General features: G+C 33.1%; 2 protein-coding genes across 6 annotated transcripts; both read left to right on the top strand.

Moving 5' to 3' along the window:
- Window positions 1-5135: 5135 nt before the first annotated feature.
- LOC141711268 (uncharacterized) lies at window positions 5136-6596 on the top strand. The gene is made up of 2 exons (XM_074513670.1): window positions 5136-5709; window positions 5995-6596. The coding sequence occupies exons 1-2, from the start codon at window positions 5136-5138 to the stop codon at window positions 6594-6596; spliced, it is 1176 nt and encodes a 391-aa protein (XP_074369771.1).
- A 2119-nt stretch (window positions 6597-8715) lies between these two features.
- Window positions 8716-23590, top strand: LOC141711466 (putative serine/threonine protein kinase IRE4). 5 transcript variants are annotated; one of them, XM_074513914.1, is made up of 18 exons: window positions 8718-9147; window positions 10797-10882; window positions 11010-11201; window positions 12230-13468; window positions 14512-14684; window positions 14772-14997; window positions 15523-15615; window positions 15696-15836; window positions 15912-16004; window positions 16903-17095; window positions 17163-17248; window positions 17799-17887; window positions 18880-18931; window positions 19092-19148; window positions 19972-20151; window positions 22031-22108; window positions 22772-22870; window positions 23156-23590. In XM_074513914.1, exons 1-17 carry the CDS (start codon window positions 9021-9023, stop codon window positions 22868-22870), a joined length of 3204 nt encoding a protein of 1067 aa, XP_074370015.1. In that variant the 5' UTR covers window positions 8718-9020; the 3' UTR covers window positions 23156-23590. The 5 variants fall into 5 exon arrangements, 3 of the variants coding, with proteins under 3 accessions (XP_074370015.1, XP_074370016.1, XP_074370017.1); XM_074513915.1 differs by lacking the exon at window positions 23156-23590 and adding an exon at window positions 23032-23145; XM_074513916.1 differs by having other exon boundaries at window positions 8719-9147; window positions 19972-20124; window positions 23156-23589.
- Window positions 23591-27514: the final 3924 nt, after the last annotated feature.

The raw sequence follows: 27514 nt of genomic DNA, 5'->3' as shown, positions 1-27514 counted from the left end.
GCCGGTACTTGACTGAAGTGTTGAATGCTGAAGCCTGCAGGTGCATTTAATCTCTCATCTTTGTATTTTATATTTGAGAAAGACTTTAAGTCCTTAATAGCTTTGCTGATAGTTCAATACTTACTAAGAAACTGCTACATTTTAAGAGATTAGTTTGGTGAAAATAATTTGGTGCCCCCCCTAAAATTAGATCCTAGATCCTCCCCTGCTTACATTACATTGTACTTGCAAGTACCTCTGCCTGAAGGTCTTCCGTCAACAAGGGAAGACAAGAAGCAGAATATCGTTATTATTTAAGACGTCGCGTTTTCATCTCATCATTTGTTTCTTCTTGCCACTCTTAAATCAAATGACTTTTGCCGAACCATTTGCTAGCACATACACATAATGTGAATGAATCAATTAGACGTGAAAGCCAATTTTGTCACTTATGTGAGCAAGTTGGTTATATCATTTTTATTTCACCAATTGTAACGTATCGTAGTTCTTTTATTAGTCCAATCCATTGCTGATGCATAGCTGCATCTCGAATTTCAGAATTTGAGAATGTCAAGTGCAAGTGCAAATGGTTTCTCACATTTGGTTTTCTTCATGCAGAACTGGTCTCAGTTAGCATCCATTACTCGTGAAGTGCTTTTACAAAGTGGGAAGGACTCGTCAAGAAGCTCATCACCATGCAAGTATTCAACAACATAGGTTTTTTCTTGTTCTTTTCAGTGTCATGGCTTCTCTTCTTGTTTCTCCCTTTTTTTGTGCGAAAATTGGACATAGATTTTCATTTAATAATGTTGTCAAATTGGTACTGGAACCTAGAACCATGTTACTACAAGAAACTTAATAAATGCAGGCTATCATAGTGACTCTAAAGCTCGTTTTATTGGCTTCTACGTGCATATGTAGAAGGCTCAAATATAACATGTCAAATAGCCTTAAAGTAACTCAATACTTCTTCTGTGAGACTTCACTTTGGAAATTCTTATTATTTAAACAGGGATCGGGGTGTAGTCTTATCTGAGTGATCTTATTCGGGGATGGTATGGGCTTATGTAAAGTAATTGTTGGACACTAGTAGTTTTTTTTTTTGACAAATATGGCTTATAGCCTTACAAATGAGTATCCGTTCTCGTAAATTCTCGAGGTGAGCGAGGATTGAAACCAGGATCTGGGACGACAGAGGATAAACTCTTAACCATTTGAGCTATCCAACCGTGCTCTAGTAGTTTACTTGTATATATGACAATAGAAGTATGGAGTACCGAGGCTTCCCAAAATGACTTCAAAAGCAGAATCGTTTGCTGTCTTTGGTAAGTACTATATTTAGCAAGAAATAGCTGTACCAATAGGGTGAAAATGGTTGGGCTGGAAGTTTAAAACAGGATAAAGTCTGTTTAGTGAAGAAAACTGGCTGAGCAGATAGAATCGATGAAATTGTAGTTGAGCTGTGTTAGTGTTTAAATAATGCAATTGTTTATTTATTTGTTAAATAAAAGGGTTCACGGTTCACTTGAACATTTTATTAAGCAGCAATAACTATTCTCCATATAAATTGATCTTTGTTATACCCCATAGTTAATTTGTCTCGCCTTAGAGCATCTCCAATGTTGGTTATAATTGGTTGGCTAAACCAAATCTGTAAGATAATATGTAAAATTTGTTAAATCAGTAAGACATTCTAATTCGATGGTATTGGTTATACTAGTTAGCTATTTTTTAAAAATAGTATGTTATTAAAATTTTATGTTGTTATAAATAGAATATATTACTTAAATATGGTAATAAATTATTAGAATTATTTTTACAGATTTCTTACAAGTTTGTAGTGGTTCAACAAATATAGCAAATATCAAGAGGTTGGCTAAATTTATAGACAAGGAGAATATAACATTGGAGATGAATTTTTTTTTACATAATCTCTATATTTTTTATTTATAACATGTATTAATGATTTTTAGCTAAGGGTTCTACATGGTTTGGAGCCGAAAGTTAGTGATGCAAGTATTTGAAGTCTTGATACAGATCGTTTATTAAGAAGTTAATGTGATTTACTTGTATGTTTAGCAAAAATGTAATTATCATTTATCTTATATTATCTGTTAGTGGCCCATCATAAGAGAAAAGAACAAAGAAGTGCTTTTAGTAGTAGAAACAACAAATCAAGTGCTCTGATCGGTTAAAACAATCAGTAAAATATGAAAAAGTCATATGAAAATGTATATAATTTATCACATAAAAATATCCAATTCCCTTGAAAATACTGATTTACTCACTTTTTGTAATAATAAACGTTTTGTAAATTACTGTCATACTGAAGTTATAAGGTGTGTCGTGGTTTTTCTTAACATTTGGTCAAAATTTTGTAGATAATAAAAATTATATGTACGGTGTGCAAAGTTATTTACATCTCTTAATGTGTAATTAGTAATTATACGTGATTTTGTACATTTGATTTCAAATTATGATAATGTCAAATGAATTGGACCGTAAATTATACGTGCTCTTACTAATGGTAACTAGTTGTAATCTCCGTTTGTAAATTCACCGATTTTACGGATTAATCACATGATTAATTGTTTCAATATATTTCGATTAATTAATTTGATTAATCATCAATTATCAAATTAATCGGTGGAGGAATGTTTTACCGAACAACGATTTCCGTTTGTTAGAACAATGGTTACAATATGTTATGAAGAGTTTAAGAAAAAAAGAATTCTAATTCAGTATCTTATTTTAATTCGACTCGTATTACAACGCTATCAAAAACTTCAATCACTCGAGAAACAAAATATGAAACGCTATGCATGGGAAGATAAATATGAAGCTGCAGTTTATAAATATGAGAATAAACACATATTTTTAATAAATTGTGATATTATTAATATTATTTATTATTCAATTAAACATATAATGTACAAAGTTATATTTGTGGTCGTTAATAATGACTACTTGAGAATTTATTAAAAATATTACCTTTTTATATAATTATTTGCGGTTTACCGACTCCCGAAATGTTTGTAATAATATTATTTTATTATAAAAATAATTGCAAAAATAAGATTTTACATAACAGGTTACATTTATTTTGAATTGTGAAACTGTTTTAGTTTGTTTTATATGTTATATTTTAATTTGCAAATATGATTACAATTTACATAACGTATTTTCGCAAATATTTTTTAAAATTAAAGTTGCATACGAGGTTGTAAAATCATTCCAAATTTGCAGAACGTATTTTTGCAAAAAAAATGGCAAAATTTGGGTATTTATAAAAAAACCCTTCTTACTTTTACCTTTCTCATATATATTATATATTCTATTAATTTAAGCTCATGTAATATTTCTTTGTTATATATAATAAATAAGTTTAATCATTTAAAAATTATATTTTTGGATGTATTATGAGTATATTTATTAAAGAAATAAAATATGTATACATATTTTATATAATTAGAATGTAATTAATATTCGAGCAATATTTATATCGTAATTTTAGATCACAATGGGCCCAAAGACATCAGATTTAAATCCGAATTACTATTATTTATAATATCGACAATTCGTATGAACCCTCTTCAAAATAGAGAGGGGGAGGCAAGGGTTAAAAATTCAAAATTTGAGTAGCGAAGAAGTTTGTGAGTGTGCCAAGTTGTTCAACCCAAAACAAGATTCAATCTTGCAAGAATATTAAAAAAGTATAATCTGAAAAGGGTAAGAAGTGAAAATGACCCTTAATGCAAAGGAACGCCGTACAAACCACATTCAGAAACTCAAAGATACCGACGGAAGCTGGATGGATTGGGTGACTAATTTGCAGCAGTTAATCACAAGGTACTATCAAGACTTATTCAGTACTGCTACTAACAGTTCAGAGGTGATCGATTGTGTAATTGGGTCAGTGAGTCAAGCTCTGAATAGAGAGTTGTTAAAGGAAATATTTGATGACGAAGTAAAGGCATCTCTCTTCCAAATGAATCTAGATAAGGCGCTAGGCCCTGATGGCATGGCGCCAGATTTGTTTCAGAAGCACTGGAACATTGTTGGGAAGGATATCATTAAGGCGATTAAAGAATATTTTGCTACTGGGGATCTGCTGCAAAGCGTAAATGACACTAACATTGTGTTGATACCAAAGAAAAAAAACCCGACAGTCATAGGTGAGCTTCGACCTATAGCTTTGTGTAATGTTTTGATGAAGATTATTACAAAAGTTATGGCCAACGGGTTAAAAGAAGTGATCAATGATGTTGTGTCGGAAACACAAAGTGCTTTCATTTCAGGTCGTTTGATTTCGGATAATATCATGACAGCCTATGAAGTTATGCATTATCTCAGATGTAAGAAAGTAGGGAAGGATGGTTTTCTGGCGCTGAAATTAGACATGAGCAAGGCCTATGATCGAATTGAATGGGATTTTCTGCGAGCTATCCTTCTAAAGAGGGGGTTTTCGACGTGGTGGTGCACTTGGTTCTTCAAAGTGTTACTACGGTTCAGTATACAATAATGCACGGTGAATACGAAATGGGTCCAATAATTCCTACGAGAGGAATTCGTCAAGGCGATCTTTGATTCGAAAATACGAATGTAAACATTTGATTCATGAAATTAAGATCTGTCGAAGATCTCCCACAATCTCGCATATGTTGTTGGCCGACGATAGTTATTTCTATTGTAAAGCTGATACTTCTCAAGCGTCGAATGTATTACAGTTGTTGAATGTGTATGAGAATGCTTCAGGTCAAAAGGTGAACATTGACAAATCATCAGTATTCTTCAGTACAAATGTTATCGAGTATAATAGACAAAATATTTGCATGACATTACATATGAGAGAGGCTGATGCTCATTATAAATATTTGGGTCTGCCAAATATTATAGGGCGAAATAAATCAGCGATGCTGGGTTTTTTGAAGGATAAAGTGCAGTCAAAAATCAGAAGTTGGAATGGTAAAACTATAGCCCGATCGGGAAGGGAGATTTTGGTGAAGTCAGTGGTGCAAACCCTTCCATCCTATGCTATGTCTGTCTTTTTATTGCCTCTCGAGATCACCAGGGACATAGAGAAAAGCCTGCCAAAATTTTGGTGAACCTCTAAGCCAACAAATTCATCGCACATAAGTTGGATGAGCTCGGAAAGGATGTCAAAACATAAAACTGCAGGAGGTTTGGGATTCCGTAATTTCAGAGATTTTAACTTAGCCATGTTGGGTAAACAAGGTTTGCGTTTCATCACCAATACTGAGAGTTTAGTCTCGAAAATTTATAAGGCCAAATTTTTTGCTGGTGGAGATTTTCTTACTTCTAGCTTGGGCCATAACCCTAGTTTTATTTGGAGGAGCATCCACGCAACAAAGCAATTACTATTGGAGGGAGTAAAATGGAGGATAGGCAACAGAGAAAGTATATACATCTCAGGTCAGCCTTGGTTGCATGATGACACCAACCCGTTTATTACTACAAAGTCTCCAACAATTGAAAATCAAAAAGTCTCATCTATGTTCTGCTTAGATGAAAAAGCATGGGATGTCGAGATTATTGAAGATATATTTAATGATAGAGACCAGATGCAGATTCTAGCTATCCAGTCAAATGAAGCAAGTCATGAAGATGTGATGTATTGGTCACTCGAAAATTTTGGTAACTATTCCGTAAAGAGTGCGTACAAATTTCTTCAGGTGCAAAAGGGTGTCTGGAGTGTTCAACATAATTCTGGTATTTAAAAACTTTTATGGAGCGTGAAAGCTCCTCCAAATGCGTTGAATCTGGTTTGGCGTGCGCTTTCACAATATTTACCCACATTGTCTCAACTGCAAAGCAAACGAGTCCCGATTCAAACTCTCTGTCCAGTCTGTCATGGTGAGGAGGAAACTATTCTGCACAGTCTGGAAACATGTCCGTTTGCAGCCCAATGTTGGAGTCTTCTCAGAGTAGTGATCAACCGAGGTCAAAACATGAATATTATTAGTTGGATGTAATTGATGTTGAGTTCGGGCTCAGTGCAGCAGCGTGCGGAATATATAACGCTGTGTTGGGCCATCTGGAGGGCTCGCAACGATCTAGTATGGAACCAGAAATTCTCATCTATTAACAAGATAGTAGCAGCAGCAGCGAAACAGTACCTTACACAATGGACAATCGCCCAGAGCAGGTCTTCTAGCACTCTTCTTCAACCACAATCTAATGGAGATGGAGTGACTTCCTGGGCAAAACCCCAACCAAACACAGTTAAGGTGTCCGTTGATGCAGCTATTTTTGAAGATAGGTCTGAAGCTGATTTCGGAATGGTCGCTAGAGATTCAGATGGAAGATTGATAGAAGCAAAAGTCTTAACTGAGTCGAAGTGCACTAGCCCAGTTCTTGCGGAGGCCATAGCTGTAAAGGAAGCCTTAAGCTGGATTGATCAGACGAAATGGTTATCAGTTACCCTGGAGTCTGATTGCTTGGTTGTGGTTCAAGCCATCAGGTCTGTAACTCCAATGCGGTCTCATTTTGGAGTGATTATTTCAGAATGTCGAAGCTTTATGCAGCGTCTAAACAATGTTCAATTGTTGTTTGTCAAACGGTTTGCAAATATGGTTGCCCATCAGCTTGCTAAGTAATCATATTTTTATCCAGTTCGTAGTTTTGATAGGTCGTCTATTCCTATCAATATTCAAGCTTGTATTGAGATGGATTTAAGTTAATAAAATCTCCGGCCTTTCGTTAAAAAAAAAAATTTATTAGCGGATTAGGTTAGGGAGGTTTTTAAGCAAATGATGCTCTCAGGGTTTTGGCAACCAAGAGTCTCTTGTCATCTCGACTTTGGTCATCTCTTGACAACCCTTATTAAAAATGTTTGGTAATCCTTTTTTATCTTTACTTATTGTCGAATCTCTTTTTCTTTTTCCCTATTGGAAATACGGAATCATATAAAATCAGGGTTTAGAATTAAGGGAAGTATGTAATTAAATTAGTAAAAAAAATAAATATAAAGATTTTATCAGTACGAGGTTGATCTTAGAGTATATGCGAAAAACAAAGTGTAAGATGATGATTTGATTTAAATTGAGAGCTAACACTATGCTTCAACCTTTGTATGTGTGTGTTTACCGCTAACGCCTCTCAACTGATCCCGACACAATCCTACTTTGTCTTTGTTTAACACGCGCATGAGAGTCGTCCGCCCTAGTTTCACCTAACCCTAACCGCCCTACCTTATTTTTTACCCTTTCTACCTATCTCTATCTCCGTATCCATCTTCATGTTCTCCTTTTATTCACTTTTTTTTAAATAAAATCGAGATTTGTTTTACAAAATTCGAAAATCCATTACAGTTCTTCACTTTAATTTTCAGATCTACTAAGGTAAGAGTTTGGATTTTATAATAAAATTTAGTTTTTGGATTCAAAATCTCCGGTCTAACAACATATTACAATTTGGTGTTATTTCAAGATTTTTGAATTTTGGATTTTTTTCTGTATTGTTCTGTTTAAGTTATTATTTGTGTGTTTGATTGTCTCGCTTTATGCGATGTGTCTCACTTTGTGCGATGTGGTGGTTGTGTTGAAAATGAATTGGATAGTGTATTGGGAAATCTGAATATCTCGCATCAACAACACTTTCGGCAGACTTATAGCTGGTGTCCGACAGTTAGATAGCTGGGTGCGTTTGGAACAGTGGTGAAAATCACATGTGCTCACCTCTCACAGAAAATATTTGCTCATAACATGAGATCTTTAAACTCAGTTGTTGCAACTGAGTCCTCTGAACATTGCAATATTAATCGAATTAATGTGAGGGTCAATTGTGAAGCTACTGTTTTCGGGGGAGATGCGTGCTGGATTGTCCGTCAAACCATTACCTTCATTTTTAATTTTCAGAAAATTTGTATTCAGTTTGTTAAGCAATCCGGAAACAAAACGGCTAATTATTTAGTTCTATTTATTTTTCAACCTGACTGCATGATCAGTTGGGGTTTGTCCCGATTGAATCTATTTCAAGTCATTAATGAAATCTACTTTAAATTTGGCAAAAAAAAACACGCGCCCTGTTCTTTGTCTCTAATTCACTAATTATTGGAATTAGAGCATCTCAAATAAGGGATACCCTACATTTGCCAACCATTGCCACATGATCATAAATATTGATTTTTTTATTTTAATACAATTCCATGTCAAATTAACAACTTTCTATTTATATAATTTGCAATATTTGAAAATTGTCTTATGGCCTCTTAAATTAAATAACAAATATTTATTCAATTAAAAAAGTATTGACAATTTATACTTGGGCTTTTTTGAAAAATATCCAAAAATATTTTTGCTTTTTAAAAAATTTGTAAAAATATTTTTTAATTTGCAAAAATACTAATTTTTTAATTTTTTTTACAAAAATATGTTTTTTTGGCAATTGGAATCAACTGCATGCAACCTTTGCAAACGAGTTTCTACAGGTACATGCAACCTTTGCAAACGAGTTTCTACAGGTACATGCAACCTCAAATCAACCAAAAAAACTTTATTCAACTAATTGCTGCGTATCTGGTTGATTTTGGTTTATTCCGTATTTTTGCAAAAAAAATCAGAAGATAGTAAAATCGCTAAAAAAATTTAGAAAATTAATTTTTTTGGGATATTCTCTTTATACTTTTTGAACTTATATTTTGTATTTTAACTATCTTGTGAAATTGCCAAAAATCAATAATTTTGATAGATATGCACCTAAAAATGCCTTTGACAACCCTATCGGAGATGATTAGTAACGGTGCCGAAGGCAAGTCCACAGCTATTATAGATACAACACTCCCGAGACCTCTTAAAACACTGTTGTATGTTACAGAACTAGACTTAAAAGCCTCCAGGCTCATATATAACAACCGTAACAGAACTCTAACAACCTCCTCCACTTGCATATATACATGTAGAACACGCCTATATTTAATATAGTATTCATTTTGTTTTTTGTCAAATTAGGGGAAAAATCAGGTGTTTCTATCTATGCTCCCCCTATGTTTTCACACTCATAAATATATTAACCGATTTTAAATGGCGGAAACGAGTCAAAACGGCGGTGACTCGGCGTCTAGAACCGGTATTCCTACCGGTCTGAACCGGATTAAGACTCGCCCGGTTTTAAAGGATCCTCTCAGCTCCAAGCTCACCGGCTTTAAAGGTCTGTATATATGTAGTTCTTTATATTTATGTATGTATATGTGTGTTTGTTTTGTTGATTGTTTTATATACACGATGTAAGTCAGCTTGTGAATTGTTAGTTTTAGTGTATTGTAATGTGATTGTGCAATTTTTCCGGTTACGGACTCTCTTGTTGCGCCTTTTGTGCATATTCTTCATCTGATTAGCTGTATGAACTCGGTATCGTCTTCAATTTTGCTATGGCATTTCAATACGTTTTCCTAATTTTTCGTTCAAGGTAATTGTGTATAGTGAGTTTATTAGCTAATTGAATAGGCGGCGCGTAGAATACGTACATGGATGGACTTGAGTTTAGGGCTAGGACTTGGAGTTACGCACTTATATTATGATTTTCATTTGAGACAGAGGTGAAATGACGTTCTCCCTTTATATTGACGATGCATTCTGAATGTTAGTAATGTAGGCTTATTTTGATGTTTTTTCTCCAGGCTCTTTAAATTGACGATGCGTTTTGACTGTTAGTTTGTATTTAATATTATTGTATCTGCAATAGACCAAAGCTGCAAAAAAGCGCCAGTTCAATTCTCAGAGTTGCAGATTATCCACATCTATTGTATGTGATATTTGTTAAAATATTAAAAGAGTAAATGTTTTGGTCCTTTTTTTAATGTTCTTTTGCGCTGTATTGGCATGGCAGCATGTTGGTGTGGCACCATATTGGTAAGGAACTATGTGATTGTATCTGTAATAGGGTGTAAAGCAATGCACGTGCTTCCGATTTCCAACATCAGTTCATTTAGTTATATATTATAATTTTTTTTGCGGTCATAAATGGAGACAAAAGACAGTCTATTGAGTTCTGGTAATTTGAATTTTTATATTAAAAAGAGGGTTTGATGAAAGACAACTAATTAAAGAGTTAATACATAATTGGTTATAACATATGAACTATGAAATAAAAAATAATGCAGGGGAATGTTTAGTAAATATCATTTCCTATTCTCAATTTGGCAGTGATACAAATATTCTCAAATCATTTGATATATCAACAAGAAGACCTGCAACTTTATAGGTTGAACTGTCTACTTTAAAGGTTTATATGCACAAACGTACATACTTTGATGGCCAATATTTTTTACAATGCCCTAGATTTGGCATAGTCATTTCTTATTCATTCATGAGCCTTTACTGCAGCTGAAGCTTAAAAGGTACCTCATGTGGTGACCTTTGCTAATTCTAGCACCAATTGCTTTCATCTTGTGTGGTGACTTTTGTTGAATATAATATATGATCCAATTAAGGCCTTTAACACCCTAAGGTTTTAGGATCTCGGGTTCGAGTCCCCCAACCCCAGTTGTTTTAATTTAATTGTTTGGCCGTTCTATTTGTATGTCTGATTGTACACTCTCACAAGTGAGGCGGATCGTTGAATGTAATATATTATCCAATTGAGGCCTCCTTCAAGTGTTAGCTGAGTTGGTTAATTAACACCTTTGCCAAGTCTAACCATCACTCTATTGGAAGTACTTAATGGCTTACTTGTTTCCAGCATTTAGCTAAACTGAACGAAAATCAATATTTCTGTTTTGAAAATTCTTTTGGACTTAATATTCTCATTGATGAAGAAAGAAAATGCACGTGTGTAATAACTCATTGGCTGTCTACCAGGAATGCGTAAAGAGAAGAAAATACCTCTGTGGTTAAGATCAAATGTTGTTGACCCAGCTCTTATGGATGTGAATTCAAATAATGAGGTGAGCCTGGTTTATCATGCATGGTGCACCCCACTAGTCGTTATTGAGTGACCAGTATGTTGTAGTATGCTAATTTTTTCTTGATAAGCTTTCTTTTACATAACTGTGCAATAATTTTAACTTTCAGGCACATGAAAAGAAGGGCCTCATGGTAGAAATGTACAAAGTGCGGAAGCATCAAACCAGAAAACATACATTGGGAGAAAGAAAACACCTCAGTAAAATGTCAAAAGGATCAAAAAGTTTTTCACATGCACTAGGACGAAAAGGAGGCATTCGCCTCATTCATCCACGGCCTTATAGTTTTGCTGATCTGAAGGTAATTTCTTGCCCAAGGATTTATCTAAAATCCCTTATGTATTTTATTATCCAAAATAGAAGTATTAAGAGAAAAAGGAGAGCAATATTGGAAACCATTGCCTGATGGCTGATTGCCCTGTGAAGACTTAACAAGATGTAATTATCTCTTATGCTATTGCTAGTTCGTAATATTAAATAAAGCGTCTTTGGTACAAAAAATTAATAATATCTGTACATTGCCTGATGGCTGGTAGCCTGTTAATTTAATTATGGAAGTTTTAAGTCATCAGTGCATTGCTATAAAGGTTAATGACATCAGTAAGGATCCATCCAGTTATATGATTTAATAATATCTGTGTGTCTTGCCTTATGAATAAGAATAAAAATTTAACTTGAAACACTTTATAGTTGTCAATCTGTTGTTTTTGACAGTAATACTTCTGCTGAAGTAATATATGAGTTCGTCTCTGTATAAAAGCATGTCAATATGTTACAGGAAATAACTCCTCTAGAATAGCTTAATTTATACCCAAGTGCCAAGTACATATCCAACGACAACCAGCCTGTGCACAAAATGGGCATTTTCTTCTTAGAATCCTTGGTCTTCCGATTTCTAGCAAAAGTTTTTCGCAAACTGCCGTGACATTGATTTCTTTTGTGATATTAAACTGCAAATTTAGTTGAACCCCAACTGAAATACAAAATTATAAACATTTGTTTTTTAGCGTATTGAATTTTAGAACATAGACTTGTTCATTTCTTATTAACTTAGCAAATTAATACAATTTCTTATTAATTGGGATTTGTAAACAGATGGTATATATTGTCAAAATACAATTTGAATAATTGAAATTTACGAGTAGCCAAATTGTGTCTTTTCTTCACGTGCATTTTTAATGATCCGGTATTGCTCTGCAGGCATGGATATAGCCTCAGATTTTCATTTCTTTATTGTTTGTCTTTTTATCTCTAACATTGTGTTTAGATATATTATGACAAATTCAAGATGTGAATTGACAATTTCCTTAAATTCAAATCAATATATAGGAATTTCTAGGAGCACTGCGCTCAAGATTTTCAGCTGCAAAGGAAGTTGTGAACTCCGAGCTGACTTGTTTCACACACGAGGTTGTGGAAGTGTTACAGAAGAATGATTTGATGTCCCCATTAGAAATACAAATGATTGAGGGTCTTCTTATTCTTGCTCAACAGTGCTTAGAAATGACCTCCTTCGAGTTTCGATCCAGTTGTGAAATAATTGTCCAGGATTTAACTGAGAAAAGGCAGCGAAATCAGACGGAAGTTCTAAAGTGGCTCTTTACGCGCATGCTCTTCATACTGACACGCTGTACTAGATTATTGCATTTTGAGAAAGATAGTGAACATATAGATGAGAAATCGTTCCTGAAATTCAAAGAATGCTTAAAAAGGGTCCCTTCTTGTGAGATGAACTGGGTTATGAATACTGACAGTGCAGATTCCGATTCAGATAATGCTCAGAACCTGAGATTTGGTGCTAAAGACAGTTTGAAGGAGAAAAATCAGTCTGATTTTCTCCAGCTTGAGAGTTGTTGGGGGGCGGAGGTGCCACTTGATGAAAGTCTTAAAAATGTTATAAATGATTTGATGGTTTCCAAAAAGACATCATCTGAAGCATCGCAAACCGAAGCCCTTTCAGATAGGAATCAGCAGCTTCACGAGGTTGACGAGGAAACAGTTAAGATTTCTGATTCTGGTTTACTCACTGAGCAGAATCAAAATACAAATGAATTGGATTTAGTGATTTGTAGGATATGTGAGGAATTAGTTTCTAGTCCTCAATTAGAACCTCACTCCTATATCTGTGCTTATGCAGATAAATGCGATCTAAATTGTTCAAATTTAGATGAACGTCTTCAAAGACATGCAGAAGTCCTGGAACAGATATTAGATTCACTCAGTCTAACTGTCAATGCAACATATGATATCCCCGAAGGTTCAATATTACAGACTAACAGTTCAGTAATTTCTGATGTGTACTCTCCTAAAATAAGTGAGTGGCGAAGTAAAGGTGCAGAAGGAATGTTTGAGGATATCCACGAGATGGACACTGCATATATAGAAGATGCCCCCCTTGCAACTTTTGCTAATATCAGGGGACACTCAGGATTGAAGAAAATCCAGGGTCCACCCTCCTCTGCTGAAAGTATGACATCAACATCCTCCGCAAATACTCCTAGATCGGGGAGTTTTGACTTTTCATGGATAGAACATCAGAATCCTTCTGAGCTAGATGATGTGCAGCAGGTATACACGACTTCTACAGTCAGTCACTCGGGCTATGTTTGTTCATTGGATTAATAGTTTCCGGATTATTGGCCCATTTTTGGTATATATATATTCATACTATATTGACTTCGGTATTAATAATATCCGGGAAGAGGGTGTAGCTAGATATTTTTTTTATAATCAAAATGTGATCAAATATTCAAATGTAGTCCATGAAGTTATTAAAAATTTAAAATTCTCAAGAAATGATAAGTTGAGTATGAACTGTAGATAGTAGACGGTCATAGTTGATAGTCCTTGCAAACAAACATACCTTTGTATCATGAATGTACATTTATGGTATGCTAGTTTAAACTGAATTTCTTTTAGAAAGGTTGAATCGGTTTCACAGTTAACGACTAGAAAACATAATATTTATACTGCAAAACTAGACATGGGTCAAATGTAAAGAACAAAAAACAAACTTTTGTCCAAGTCAGACCACATAATTCTATTGCAAAATAGAAGTTGGTAACATGATATGCTGAATGACAATGCATAGTTGTGGTGAAGTAGGTAACTGTATTATGTCTGTCTAAAGCTGATATGCATCATATGTTAGCTATCTGTTTTGGATTTAGAAATTATTAACTCTCAAATTTCGGCCAAATGAGCGCTTCTTATAAACCAGGGCACCACTTATAATTACTCTAAAAGGCGATATTTTCTTTTTACTCGTAGTGGAAAGTAATATCATGCAAATGCATAAACCTTGTGCATCTCTTAGGATACTTGATTTTTGTTTCTATTAAGGAAGAGTTTCTTCAGGCTTTATTTTCCAGATTTTGGGTTGTGTATGTAAGCTTGCATAGGCTTTATTAGCCAAATTGCATAAACCTTGTGCCTGCCTGCTTGGCTGTTATGTAGTCTGTAGGAACGAGATTTATTCCTCCTGGGGCTCTGATTTGGTATTTGGGTATTGATTTCTTGTGTGCACCATTTACATAGACTACCACCATTTTTAAGAATCTTGTTGGTATATTCTTTACCTACCTTGAAAGATATATTTATATATATTGCAGATAACCGACCTTGTCAATATTGCTCGCTGTGTGGCAGACACAGATCCTTCAGAAGAAGGATTCCATGAGTGTTTACTTGCTTGTCTCGAAGATTTGCAGGATATTTTACAGCATAGTAAACATAAAGCTCTTCTGATAGAGACATTTGGATGCCGAATAGAGAATTTGCTTAGGTAATATTCAAATGATATTATGCAGATGTAAACATGAACTCTGGGATGACCTTAAATTTTTAGTTAACCATTTACCCTTAAATGCAGAGAAAAGTATATTCTCGCTTGTGATCTAGTAGATTCAAGAAGTGTGAAAAGTGACAGTGGGATGTCACCAGATAATACATCTCAGAGCAGTAGGATGTCAACTCCTAAACATAAAGAACGAACAAGCATTGATGACTTTGAGATTATCAAACCAATCAGCAAAGGTGCTTATGGGAAAGTATTTTTAGCTCGAAAGAGAGCAACAGGGGATCTTTTTGCTATAAAGGTATCAATTAAATCCTATGTTATATAACCAGATTGGACTTGCTGAAAACTTACAATTTGCACTATTGAGAACATTTTATCTGTTTTGGCCTACACAGTTAATAAAAATAGAATATTTAGATATTGATATTTTTCATCGTAAATGTTGAATAAGAAAAGATTGGTCTACACAATTAATAAGAACAGAATATGTATATATACAACTACCCTCTCCTCTCCTCTCCTGTAGGAATTTTTTAAATTTTATGTCAATGCCTACTTTACCAAATACTATCCATGTTATTACCGAGCTTATTTCTACTTGACCACACCAAAAGAGCTTATGATGTTGCGAATAAATGACAATTTTCTACATTGACACTTACAGTCCTGGTCTTGATGTTACGTGGTATCTTCTACCATGACACGGGCTAAGATTAGCAGTACAACAACTCAGGAAATATTACCTTCATTAGTGTTGTACCCAGGATAACGACATATGTTCCTAATTTATTCCAAGTTCCTGAAAATTTAATTGGTTATGCAGGTGCTCAAAAAATTAGATATGTTGCGGAAAAATGATATTGAGCGGATAGTCGCAGAGCGTAACATATTGATACGAGTTCGAAACCCTTTTGTGGTAATTTCTGTAATCTATTTATTAATCTTTCCCTAGAGTGAATAACCTTTATATGCTTATATCTTCCCTGATTACCGCAGGTCCGGTTTTTCTACTCTTTTACCAGTAAAGAAAACCTTTATTTGGTTATGGAATATCTTAATGGAGGTGATTTATACTCTTTGGTTCGGAATGTTGGTTGCCTTGAGGAAGATGTGGCACGTGTCTATATTGCAGAACTGGTGTGTTTATAACCACTATCTTTTAAATGTTAGTACTCACACTACCTTTTGTGATTTCATTCTGTCATTTGTCAGGTTCTTGCTTTAGAATATCTTCATACTTTGGAAATTGTGCATCGTGATGTGAAGCCGGATAACATCTTAATCGCACATGATGGTCATATTAAGGTACGTTCATGATTTAGTAGTTCTAGTTATTCCTTGCCGGCATACATAGTGCTGGAATTTCTACCCCAACTTATCTTCCTGGTTTTTATTGCTATAGTTCACTTTCACCAGCCATCTAGTTATCAGGATATAGCACCCACATCTAAAATTTTGATTGACATCTGGATTATGGATAAAAAGGATATCCAAATCTGTAGACCACAAAAAAAAACTCAGTACTTGATATGGCTCTTGTTCTTACCATGTTTTTCCAATTTTATTTCATCATTTAAATTAATCTCTGATCTCCGTGGCATAATAAATGAAACAACAATACAGAAAGTAATTGGAGTTATCATATGAAGACAAAGAAGATCAATCCTAGCTAAGCTGTCAACATTCTGGACAAGGTTTCAAAAAAAATATTGGATTTTTTTTTTGTAATGAAATTAATACATTTAGTTCCAAGATTGAGAGTACTTCCTCCTTTCCCTCGCGGCTGCTGTCAGTGTAGCAATGCTTACCAGGCAACTATTTCCCCATAGGCAATAATAAGATGTAGATACAAAGACATATGTAGATATTTAAAAACCGCTGATTTTCCTCTTTACCTAGAAGATGTAGTACTTCTATTTCATAGAAAACACAATCATGTTCACAGATGATCTACATTTGTTATACATAATATATGTATATATGTTTTTTTCCCGAGTAAGTTTTTAATTTTATGCATATAATTATAGAAGGAATTAAACTAAGTTTTTTTTTTGCTAAGTGGAATTCAACTAAGTTATGTAAATAATATAAGGTTCTTTTAGAATTTTATACCTAGTACTTTTATTAAGCCCTGGACTATTTTTGCTGGCCAATTTCTTCTCAATATATCTTTAAAAAAAGAGTTATTTGTTACCTTTACCAGCTTACAGATTTTGGCTTATCAAAAATTGGCCTTATGAATAGAACAAGTGACCTATCCGGATTCGAAACAAATGGATTGGCACCTACAAATGCCAACAGTGATAAAATTAAAAAAGGTGCAGATAGAAGTCAGCAATCAGCTGTTGGCACACCAGATTATCTGGCTCCTGAAATTTTGTTGGGCAGCAAGCATGGTGAGAATGTAATCTATATTTGTTTTTTAACTGTAGCAGGCTGTTAAATTGCATCGTGTGTTCTCAGGTTATGCTGCAGATTGGTGGTCAGTCGGAATTATTCTATTTGAGTTGATTACTGGAATTCCCCCTTTTACTGGTGAACATCTAGAGGTGTTTTTTTGTTCAGTTCCTTTATGTTAATATTCTAGACATATCTGGAGATTCGAAGTCTAGAATAAACGAGTAGGCTATATGTATACAGGTATCTCATACCTTTTTGTTATATTGAACATTCTGAATATGCATTAGTAATTTGCAACCCTTTTGTAGTTATTAGATTTGATATAGGACGACTGTAGCTCCTTACAATTAATTTATGAATTAAGTGATTAGTCTGCTGGGAGAAAATGCATGACCAAAAGAACTAAGAAATATAATGTTAATGTGGGTTAAAGTGTACATTTTCACATCGTTAAAGCTCCAATTATTTAACTTTGAAATGAGGGCATTGGCGTGAATCTTCTTTATCTCATAATTATGGAAACATATTGCATTGCATAATTATCTATTTTTCAACCCTTTAGGAACTTGAGATAACCAGTTGTACTTGTCCAGTTGTCCTTAACTTCATAATCTCAAAGCTATACTGCAGACAAATTTACTGTTTCAGTTGGCTCACAAATTTTATCCTCTTGACATGTTCACCATCTTTGTGGCACAGATAATCTTTGAAAACATTCTTAATAGGACAATTCCTTGGCCTCCTGTTCCAAAAGATATGTCCCCTGAGGCTCAGGATTTAATTGACAGGTATCTTATCTATAATTTTGTAAAATGTTTTATTTCTTAATTTCTAGTACTGTTCTGTAACCATGCTTATGTTTTAGCCAAGCTGCAGATTTAAAGATTTAGATATTGCCGTAAGGTAAGCTTACAGAAATAGTGTGAACTTAGTAGGTACATAACTTGAAAAAGCAAGATGCCTTGCATAGTTTATATACCAAAGTAATTTTTAAATGCCTGTTTGATGTTATAATTAAACTAAACCATGTGCAAATTTTTTTATGTTACTGCTGATTGTCACTATTAACTTTTCAACTATATTGTACACGAGTTTTGCAAATTCGACCTCTGAGATGTACAGACTTATCTGAAGGTTGTAGGTTACCTTATATGGGTTTTTTTTCCCATGTTAGGCATAGACATGTTGTCTGTTTACATTTCTTTAATTTGAGTCACCAGTTTCTCGGAAAGGCTCTGAATCTCTGTTTGAATATTTAATAAGTACTTCGTTGTAAGGATTTTTTGGGCCATACTGAAACAAAATAACAATCCCAGTAAGTTGGGTTGTTCCTTAAGCAGAAGTTGCGTTTCTCTTTTGTAATTTTTTACCCTAAAGATTGCCGGATACAAGTGAAAACCTAATATATTTTTCATTTAGGAGTATTTTTATCAATATAAAAGTACTTGGCTAGTTTGCTTTTTTAAATTTTGATTACTTCAGCTTGAAGTGTATGTATGTTTTGTCTTGGGTATATTTACTATGTAGTAAGAATGTTTGGGACTTCAAACAATATGTAGACTGAGCATTAGGCAACAATGAACATCAGATAGATCCATCTTCCATCTTTATACTGTCATGCTAAGCTATGAGGATACAGTTACCTCATATCTAGGCCCTTTTTTTTAAGAGTTGCACGCTCTTATCTAGGATCCTTCCAGATAGCTGGAAAAACTAATTTCCAGATTGCTGTGTACTTATTTAGTGATTGTGAGTCTCATTTATGTGGTAATCTTTACAGGTTGCTGCTTCATGATCCCAATCAGCGACTTGGAGCAGAAGGATCATCAGAGGTTGTATTTTGCATGTTCTGAATTTTTTTTACAATTAACATTATCCATTACCTGGTTTCTTGATTTTATATCTTGGTTTTATTGGTTCCATCACCACTTGTAAACTACAAGACATATATTTTGGATTGCCTTCCTAATAATGACATGTACTTTCTCTTAGGTAAAAGCGCACCCTTTTTTCAGAGGAATAAATTGGGAAAACCTTGCCTCGCAGAAGGTACGGACATACAAATAAATGCTAAATAAGTTAATATGGGTTCACCTTTGTTGACAGAGTTTTTGCTTATTTTTCCGTTGTAAATTCTGGTTAGCAACTCGGCATGTTAGTCAACTAAGCCATTTTAAAGTTGGCTTATTGTTAGAAAAAATTGAAAGCAGTTTTCGGTTACAGAAAAAATTAAGAGCTGCTGTATATTTGTGATCTGTCAAGAACTTGTTTTAATCTCTGGCATGTCCAGTGTTACCTGAAAGCTAAAACACAATTTGTTTTATGTAACTTATGGGCTAAGAAGTGGTATAGTACGGGTGGCATCATATTGTGGTGCATATGGCTGAATTATTTCAAAACATATTAAGTAAAGCTAATCTATTTTAAAAAAAAAAAAATTAAGGAAAAACGAACGGAGAGTGCTTCTAATATTTTCCAGACAGGGAAAAAATTTCCTTGAGAAGGGTTATGATTTTTTGGAAAACGACTTCCTCATTTCAAAAAGGGAAAACACTTTCCAAATTGAACGTTTTGCACCCTTTTCCATATGTTCTTTATAATAGCAAAATGATGGAAAACATTTTCCAGGAAATCATTTTCTGGAAAAAAATTCTCAGAATTCATTTTCTGGACAAATATCTTCTGAATATCTTAAAAAATGAAGTTATTTTCCGAAAAACGAACGGAGAGTCCTTCTATGATGACTTTGATGACCCTGAATTCATATTCTAAAGAGAGATGATATAGTACATGCTGCATGTAAAGCTTATTTAAGTATTATTTTGATGTACCTATGTTTCTGGAGTTTACATCGTTTAGCTTTGTGTTGTAGGCTGCCTTTGTGCCACACCCGGACAGTGTAGATGACACAAGCTATTTTGTGTCGAGGTTTACTGAAAGTTTTACGGCCAGGGACAATGATCGGAACTCTAGTAATTCAGACTCTGACACTACGGACAGTTTCTTAAATTCGGAAGGACGTGAGGTTAATGTGCTTCCTGATCTAGACTCAGTATGTAATTACCTTGTTCATCTATCTGAATGTAATCCTGCCTCAGTCCAAAACTAGGGATACAATGAGAAATTGATGCCTTTGACTATTCACATAGATTGCCGACGTTAACTGCAATATATGTATGGTCAATCGCATTGGTATAGACCCTGGCACATTAAGAATTCTACACCCGTATTTGAATATATATCTAAATACATTGAAATATATACACATTAAGAATGCCTGTATATATCTAATTCTATAAGGAAAATATGTAGCAACTCTTAACAACATTAACTAGGAACATCCTGCAATATTAGTTGTTCAGAGAGGACCAGTATATTGAATTCCTATCGACATTATAAATAGGTTTTTCAGAGAGGATGAAAAATCCAAGTCTATATATCTATAGGTTGCTTCTTCATTTCTTCCTTTTCTACTCCATGTTTAGGTAGTAATGACCTCTGTGTTGCTTGATTCTTAATTAAGTATCACAACAGTAAGCAGTAAAAACAGAAGATAGCGTTTACTGTCCACGTCTCATTTCTGTATTGGTATTTATGCTCGTTGGATTTAAGGTATATTAATTTTTTACATTTTTACTTTCTTCTTGTTCATAAAGATTTTAGCTAGACTGGATTTTAAATTTGTAGTTAAAGCAGTTGCATTTTGTATCACTATAAATTCAATTGCTATTATAGGAGTAATCACTTGTAATCTTTTATAAAAAAATGTAGTTTTTTGTTGATAAAATCATGCCTTTTGTTGGATTTTTATAAATAAATGATAACTGACAAAAGATATTCTAAAAGAGTAAACTAAAACAGAACTATTTTATTATCTGAAGCCATACTTCTATATAAAAATACATTATAATTCACCTCTTTATATAGGTGTACATTTAACCAATACACCTAATAAATAGGTAACCCTAACCTTATCTATAATTCAAAAACTACATTATCTAATAAATATTTAAACTCTATTTCTAACAACCTAATCAAAATCAATCCAAAAAACAATTCAAATAATTTTGAATTATTATTTCCAACACTCCCTCTTAATTCAAAATTTTAAAATTACTTGATCAATGATGTACTTCCCATCACCTCTACTATTGTTGCAGAGCACTTCTCTCCACAATTTCATTCGGGAGCCCTTCTCTCCACAGTTTCATTCGGGAGCCCTTCTCTCCACAGTTTCTTTATGGTGCACATAATCACCAATAACTCAAAAAAAAAATAAAAATTTGAAGCCCTGAGACACACATCTCATTCTTCATGAATCTCTAGCAATACTACCATCTGTTGTCTTCCATTTCTTCATTTGTTCGCAGCAATTTTTTTGACGCCCAGTTACTCAATCGAACATAGCTCGGATACCATGTTGGATTTTTATAAATAAATGATAACTGATAAAAGATATTCTAAAAGAGTAAACTAAAACAGAACTATTTTATTATCTGAAGCCATACATCTATATAAAAATACATTATAATTCACCTCTTTATATAGGTGTACATTTAACCAATACACCTAATAAATAGGTAACCCTAACCTTATCTATAATTCAAAAACTACATTATCTAATAAATATTTAAACTCTATTTCTAACAACCTAATCAAAATCAATCCAAAAAATAATTCAAATAATTTTGAATTATTATTTCCAACACCTTTTTATTTTCTGCAAATTGTTATGATCTATGAGTATCTTATCTGCTACAGAATGGTAATAATCATCCCTGCTTGTCTGTATTGGCTCCAAATTCCCATGTTTGACGACTGTACAATGCCCATATAAATCTGTTTCCAATGTAAAATAATGAAATTGTGGTCAGAAAAGTTAGCAGTCCCACAGCCTGACTTAAAGTAAAATCTATTAATTTTTTTTTCAGAAGCTAGATGACTGTGGCGATCTTGCTGAGTTCGAATCCTCTCCTCTTGATCTTTCCTTGATGAATTTTTCTTTCAAGGTCAGCCAATTTTACCTGTTTCAATAGTAAACTATATTGTTTTCACCTATTTTAAAGGTAATCCAGTAGTAATTGGTGTGATAGACAACAGGGTCTCTACACATTTGGCTGCTTGGATTATCTAGACATTCACTATTAGGCTTATCTTTCTTTATCTTTTCCTGCAATAGTAGCCTTCAATATTATCTTTGTCTTTTCCATAAGTTTGTCATATACTGAGAGGAATTGGTAGATAACTTATATATACTGCAAGTATTAAATGCATATTCTGCTATCTGCAAAATGCCAGCTTGCATTACATTATACTTGCAAGTACCACTGCCTGAAGGTCTGCCATCAACAAGGGAAGACAGGAAATAGAACATCGATATTATTTAAAACGTCGAGTTTTCATCTCATTATTTGTTTCTCCTTGCCACTCTTAACATCAAATGACTTTTGCCAAACCACTTGCTAGCACATACACAAAATGTGAACGAATCAATTAGATGTAAAAGCCAAGTTTCTCACTTATGGTGGTTATATCATTTTTTTAATTTACCAAATGTAAGGTAGCACAGTGTTTGATTAGTCCAAGCGATTGCTGATGCATAGCTGCATCTCAAATTTCAGGATTTGAGAATTTCAAGTACAACTTTCTCACATTTGGTTCTCTTCATGCAGAACTTGTCTCAGTTAGCATCCATTAATCGTGAAGTACTTTTACAAAGTGGGAAGGAATCGTCAAGAAGCTCATCACCATACAAGTATTCAACAACATAGGTTTTTTCTTGTACTTTTCATTGTCATGGTTTTTCTTCTTCTTGTTTCCCCCTTTTTCATGAGAAAATAGAACACGGATTTTCATTTAATAATGTTGTCAAATTGGTGCTGGAAGTCTGGAACCTAGAACCGTGTTACTATAAGAAACTTGAAAAATGCAGGCTATAAATCATAATGACTCTAAAGCTCATTTTCTTGGATTCCACGCTCAAATATAACATGCCAAATAGCAACTCAATACTTCTTTGTGAGACTTCAATTTAGAAATACTTATTTTTAAAACAGGGATCGGGGTGTAAGCTTATCCGAGTGATCTTGTTCCGGGATGGTATCGGTTATGTAAAGCAAGTGTCGGACACTAATATTTTACTTGTATATATGACACTAAAAGTATAGAGAGCACCGGGGCTTGCCAAAATTACTTCTAAAGCAGAACTGATTGCTGTCTTGGCAAGTACTGTATTTAGCAAGAGATAGCTGTACCAAAACGGTGAACATGGTTGGCGCTGGAAGTTCAAAATAGGATTAAGTCTGTTAGGGAAGAAAACTGGTTGAGGATATAGACTCGATGAAATTAAAGTTGAGCTGTGTTAGTGTTTCAATAATGCAATTTTTTATTTATTTATAAAATGTTCACAGCTCACTTCAACATTTTATTTAGCAGCAATAACTATTCTCTATATAGATTGATCTTTGTTATACCCCATAGTTAATCTGTCTCGCCTTATGAACAGAAAGTTCGTGAAGTAAATATTTTAAGTTTTAATACTGATTGTTTATTAAAAAGTTAAAAGGAAATTCTTGTACTTTTTGTATTATAAAACGTTTGGTAGATCACTCTCATACTAAAGGTACATGGTAGCACTGTTTTTTTTCCTGGCATAAACTCCAAAAGTTTTTATAGCTTTAAAATCCATTTCTTTAAAAGGTGTATCCTGTTTTTGGTGATTTTAGGTCAAAATTGTGTTGAATATCAAAATTATACGTACGGCGTGCAAAATTATAAATTTTTTAAATAAGTAATTACTAGTGATTTTGTACATTTGATTCAAATTATAACAAATGTAAATGTAACTGAATTTGACAGTATAATTCCACCCGAATTATAGCATTGTAGCAACTAGCATGGTCATAGTAATCGTCTCATTTTTCATAAATCGCCGATAAATCAATTAATTTGATAAATCGTTAATAAATCATCCAAATTTTAAATATCACTGATAAATCATCGGTTTAATTTCAATTTTCGAAATAGGTAACCAGAATCTTATACTCTTCAACACTCTAACTCAATCGTACAATATTTTTCATACCAATCAACCATACAACATACATAACTAATACCAATACAAATATTTAAATTAAACAAATAGGAATGGAAAGACTCGAACTCGAGTCCCTCGGTCGAGTCGAGTTCGAGTCCTCCCTAAATCGAGTTCTGATAACATGTTAAGTAACTAATTATTCTTAAATCTTAAGGTGATACGATCTTATACTCTTCAAGAACTTAACGAAGAAATAAAGTTCAAGATCTTTGCAAGTAATGCTATGCATAAGAACATTGCGGGAAAGCTGCAGTTAAACACGTGTTTGTGTTCAGAGTCAAGACTAAACTAAACTAAGCTAAGCAAATATTGAGTTGACCACTGACTAGTACAGTAAACAAAGACAAAACATAAACATTTTTGGTTAGTTTAATATTTAGACAAGAGAGAGGAGATTAGAGAATCGCAGCAACGCCACCTACTAAACGACAAAGACGAGTAGTGTATGTGTTTTGTCCACATCTTGGTGTCTCGTCTTTATCCTTCTGATCGTTTTCTGTATTTCCCTTATCTATTTTGTCCTCTTTTATGTGCCCAGTTTTTAGATATTTAAAGTTTAACAAAATCTAGACATATTCATCTTTTATTCACCTTTCTTCCAACAACTCCTTTTTTAATAACTGCAGATCCCCATGCTTTTCATCCCGTTAACTAACCGATCACACTAAAATTTTAAGGTAATAGAGGAAAATACGAAAAAGATTTTAGAGAGCGTTTAAAAACTTGCATTTCATTTCAAATGAGAAATTTCAAATTACAGGATTTGAGTTGTCATTTCAAATTCCCATATTTATACTAATATTTCAATATTTTGAATTTCAAATTAAATTCAAATCCAAATTACCAAACAGCTTATTTGATCAAATGCAGAATTTCAAATGAAATCCAGTATTCCAAACGGGTCATTATATTTTTTATAATTCTTCCTCAATCGTATGATATTGAAATTGGAGGACTCGAATCTGTGTCTTTCCTCTAAACCGAGTTTTGATATCATGTTAAATAACAAATCGAACTAAAACCTTAAAATCTTAAGGTGATAGAGGAAAACTCGAACAATATCTTATACTCTTTTAACACATCCATATTACCATATAGTAGCAACAGTTACAATTATTGTAGATCTCGTAAATCAAAACTAATCAGTTTGAATACTGATTTATAATTTATCGATTTTTTTTAAAAAAATGTCAATTATTTATAGATAATTTCTTGAATTGGTTAATTTTCTTTGAAAAAATTATCAATAATTTGTTAACAATATTTAAAAAAGCGGCAATTACTATAAGCATATTGTTCACCCTTTTTTAGTCGGATGCTATCACAAACTATGAATAGTATGATTAAGACCTATTCGATCATGTCCCATTCATTTCACAAATGTTTTAGCTCCATGTGTTAAACGATTGTGAAAATACAAGCAACAATTGTATTTGTGTACGTAAGTAACAAAACAGATAAATAAAACATAAATCACGACAAATAAATTAAGGCATTTAAATTCGAGCGAGAGATTGGTAGTTTGTTTCTTAAACCTGACATTTGCAAATTATAATATAATAACCGAAATGATGTATATTATGCTTTAACGGTTATTCTCTATTTTATTTATTAAAAAAATAGTGTTATAGTCTTACTAAACTACTAAATTGTTGAGCGTAATGAGATAACTCAAGTGGTTAAGGGGTTTATCTCTTGTTGTCCCAGATTCTGGATTCGATTCTCGCTCACCCCCGAGATTTGTTGATACTCAATTATTGTAAGACATATAAGCTATATTAGTCAAAAAAAACTACTAAATATAGCATTTTTATCCCGCAACCTGATCCTACTAAATTACGACTTCTTCCTAATTATTTGTTATTTTTATTATTATAAATTTATAATTATTAGTATATATGTATGTAAATATCTAACTTTCTTATCATATTATCAACTACATTTAAATTTATTTCCGTAAATCGTAATAAAAATTTTATTACAACAAATAATTGGACAGTAAACTTTGACTTGAAAACGGTAAATTATAATTTGAAAAATGCTAAACCTTCTAAATTGATATCCAAAATGAATATCAATGTCACGTATCTCGTACAATAATCTCCGACATTCCCCTAAATTATATCAATAAAATCATCCCAAATTATTAAATTTGAGTTTCAAATCATTTAAAAATAAATTTTGATATTTTTCTACCTGCAACACTTCCCTTGGTAATTTTTACCACTCACCTGACAAACATGTCGGGTATGTTTTATTAAGAAAAAGACTAATAAATACCAAAATAATTGACAACTATATCAAGAAAGTCAAGTAAACCAAAAATAAGAAACAATATGACACAGTTGTTAAGCAGTCAAGGCCACCAAACTATTGCAGTACTTGTAAGTTGTAATAACACACACTACTGTCGCCGCTTTTATTACATCTTCATCACTACGTATAATATATTAATACATCTATCTATATACTCCTTCCGTTCCGATTTATCTGTCATGTTTGATTTTTTATAGTCAAGTTGACCCAATGTTGACCAAACAATTCATATGATATATAATGAAAAAAATTATAAAAATTATATCATTAGAAAGTACATATAATCTACTTTAATATGTATATTTCAGTTTTTGAAAATAATGAAAAGTTGATGTTTAATTTATGGTCAAAGTAGAGTCAATTTGACCACAAAAAGTCAAATATGACAGATAAATTGGGACGGAGGAAGTACCATTTTTCTAATGCGTGTTCCCGAAAATATTATAAACGCTAAAATTTATAATTTTATATTAATTTAATTGATATAGTTAGTGTAAATGCAAAAGGTTCATTAATACTCCCTCCGTGTCACTTATTTTGTTCATAATCAGATTTTTCTCTTTTATTCAATCAAATTACATGAACTAATGGTTACCAAAATATTATACTCCTTCAGTCCCTTCCAATTGTTTACATTTCTCGGGAAGTGTCCAACACACATTTTAAGGTCCATAAAAAGTATAGTTATGTAACTTATTTTTACGGTTTTCTTTTTCTGAATAAAAGTTGAATGTTTTAGTTTTTATTCAGAAAAATAAAATTGTAAAAAAAAATTACAGAATTATACTTTATATGCACCGTAAATAATTGAAAGGGACGGAGGGGGTATTATTTTTCAAAAATATTAACATAATTAATAATTAAATTACCATATTAACTGAAAGTGAATAACACAAAATACGAAATGTTATCACGGGACGGAGGGAGTATTAAAAAAAACCCAATTAAATTGATCTAAAATTATAAATATTCGCGTTTACGTGTTCACCGGCACTTGGGAGAA

The sequence above is a fragment of the Apium graveolens genome, chromosome 3 (assembly GCF_009905375.1).
Source record: "Apium graveolens cultivar Ventura chromosome 3, ASM990537v1, whole genome shotgun sequence".
NCBI lineage: Eukaryota > Viridiplantae > Streptophyta > Magnoliopsida > Apiales > Apiaceae > Apium > Apium graveolens.
The sequence above is the reverse complement of the archived record's forward strand: the minus strand, read 5'-3'. Positions and strand labels throughout refer to the sequence as shown.

Excerpts from the sequence above, each read along its gene's own strand:
- LOC141711268 (XM_074513670.1), top strand. The coding sequence starts at position 5,136 with ATGTCAAAACATAAAACTGCAGGAGGTTTGGGATTCCGTAATTTCAGA. Across the intron at positions 5,710-5,994 it reads GAGTGTTCAACATAATTCTG|TGCAGCAGCGTGCGGAATAT; the intron begins GTATTTAAAAAC and ends GTTCGGGCTCAG.
- LOC141711466 (XM_074513914.1), top strand. The coding sequence starts at position 9,021 with ATGGCGGAAACGAGTCAAAACGGCGGTGACTCGGCGTCTAGAACCGGT. Across the intron at positions 14,685-14,771 it reads CGAATAGAGAATTTGCTTAG|AGAAAAGTATATTCTCGCTT; the intron begins GTAATATTCAAA and ends CCTTAAATGCAG. Across the intron at positions 16,005-16,902 it reads CACATGATGGTCATATTAAG|CTTACAGATTTTGGCTTATC; the intron begins GTACGTTCATGA and ends TACCTTTACCAG.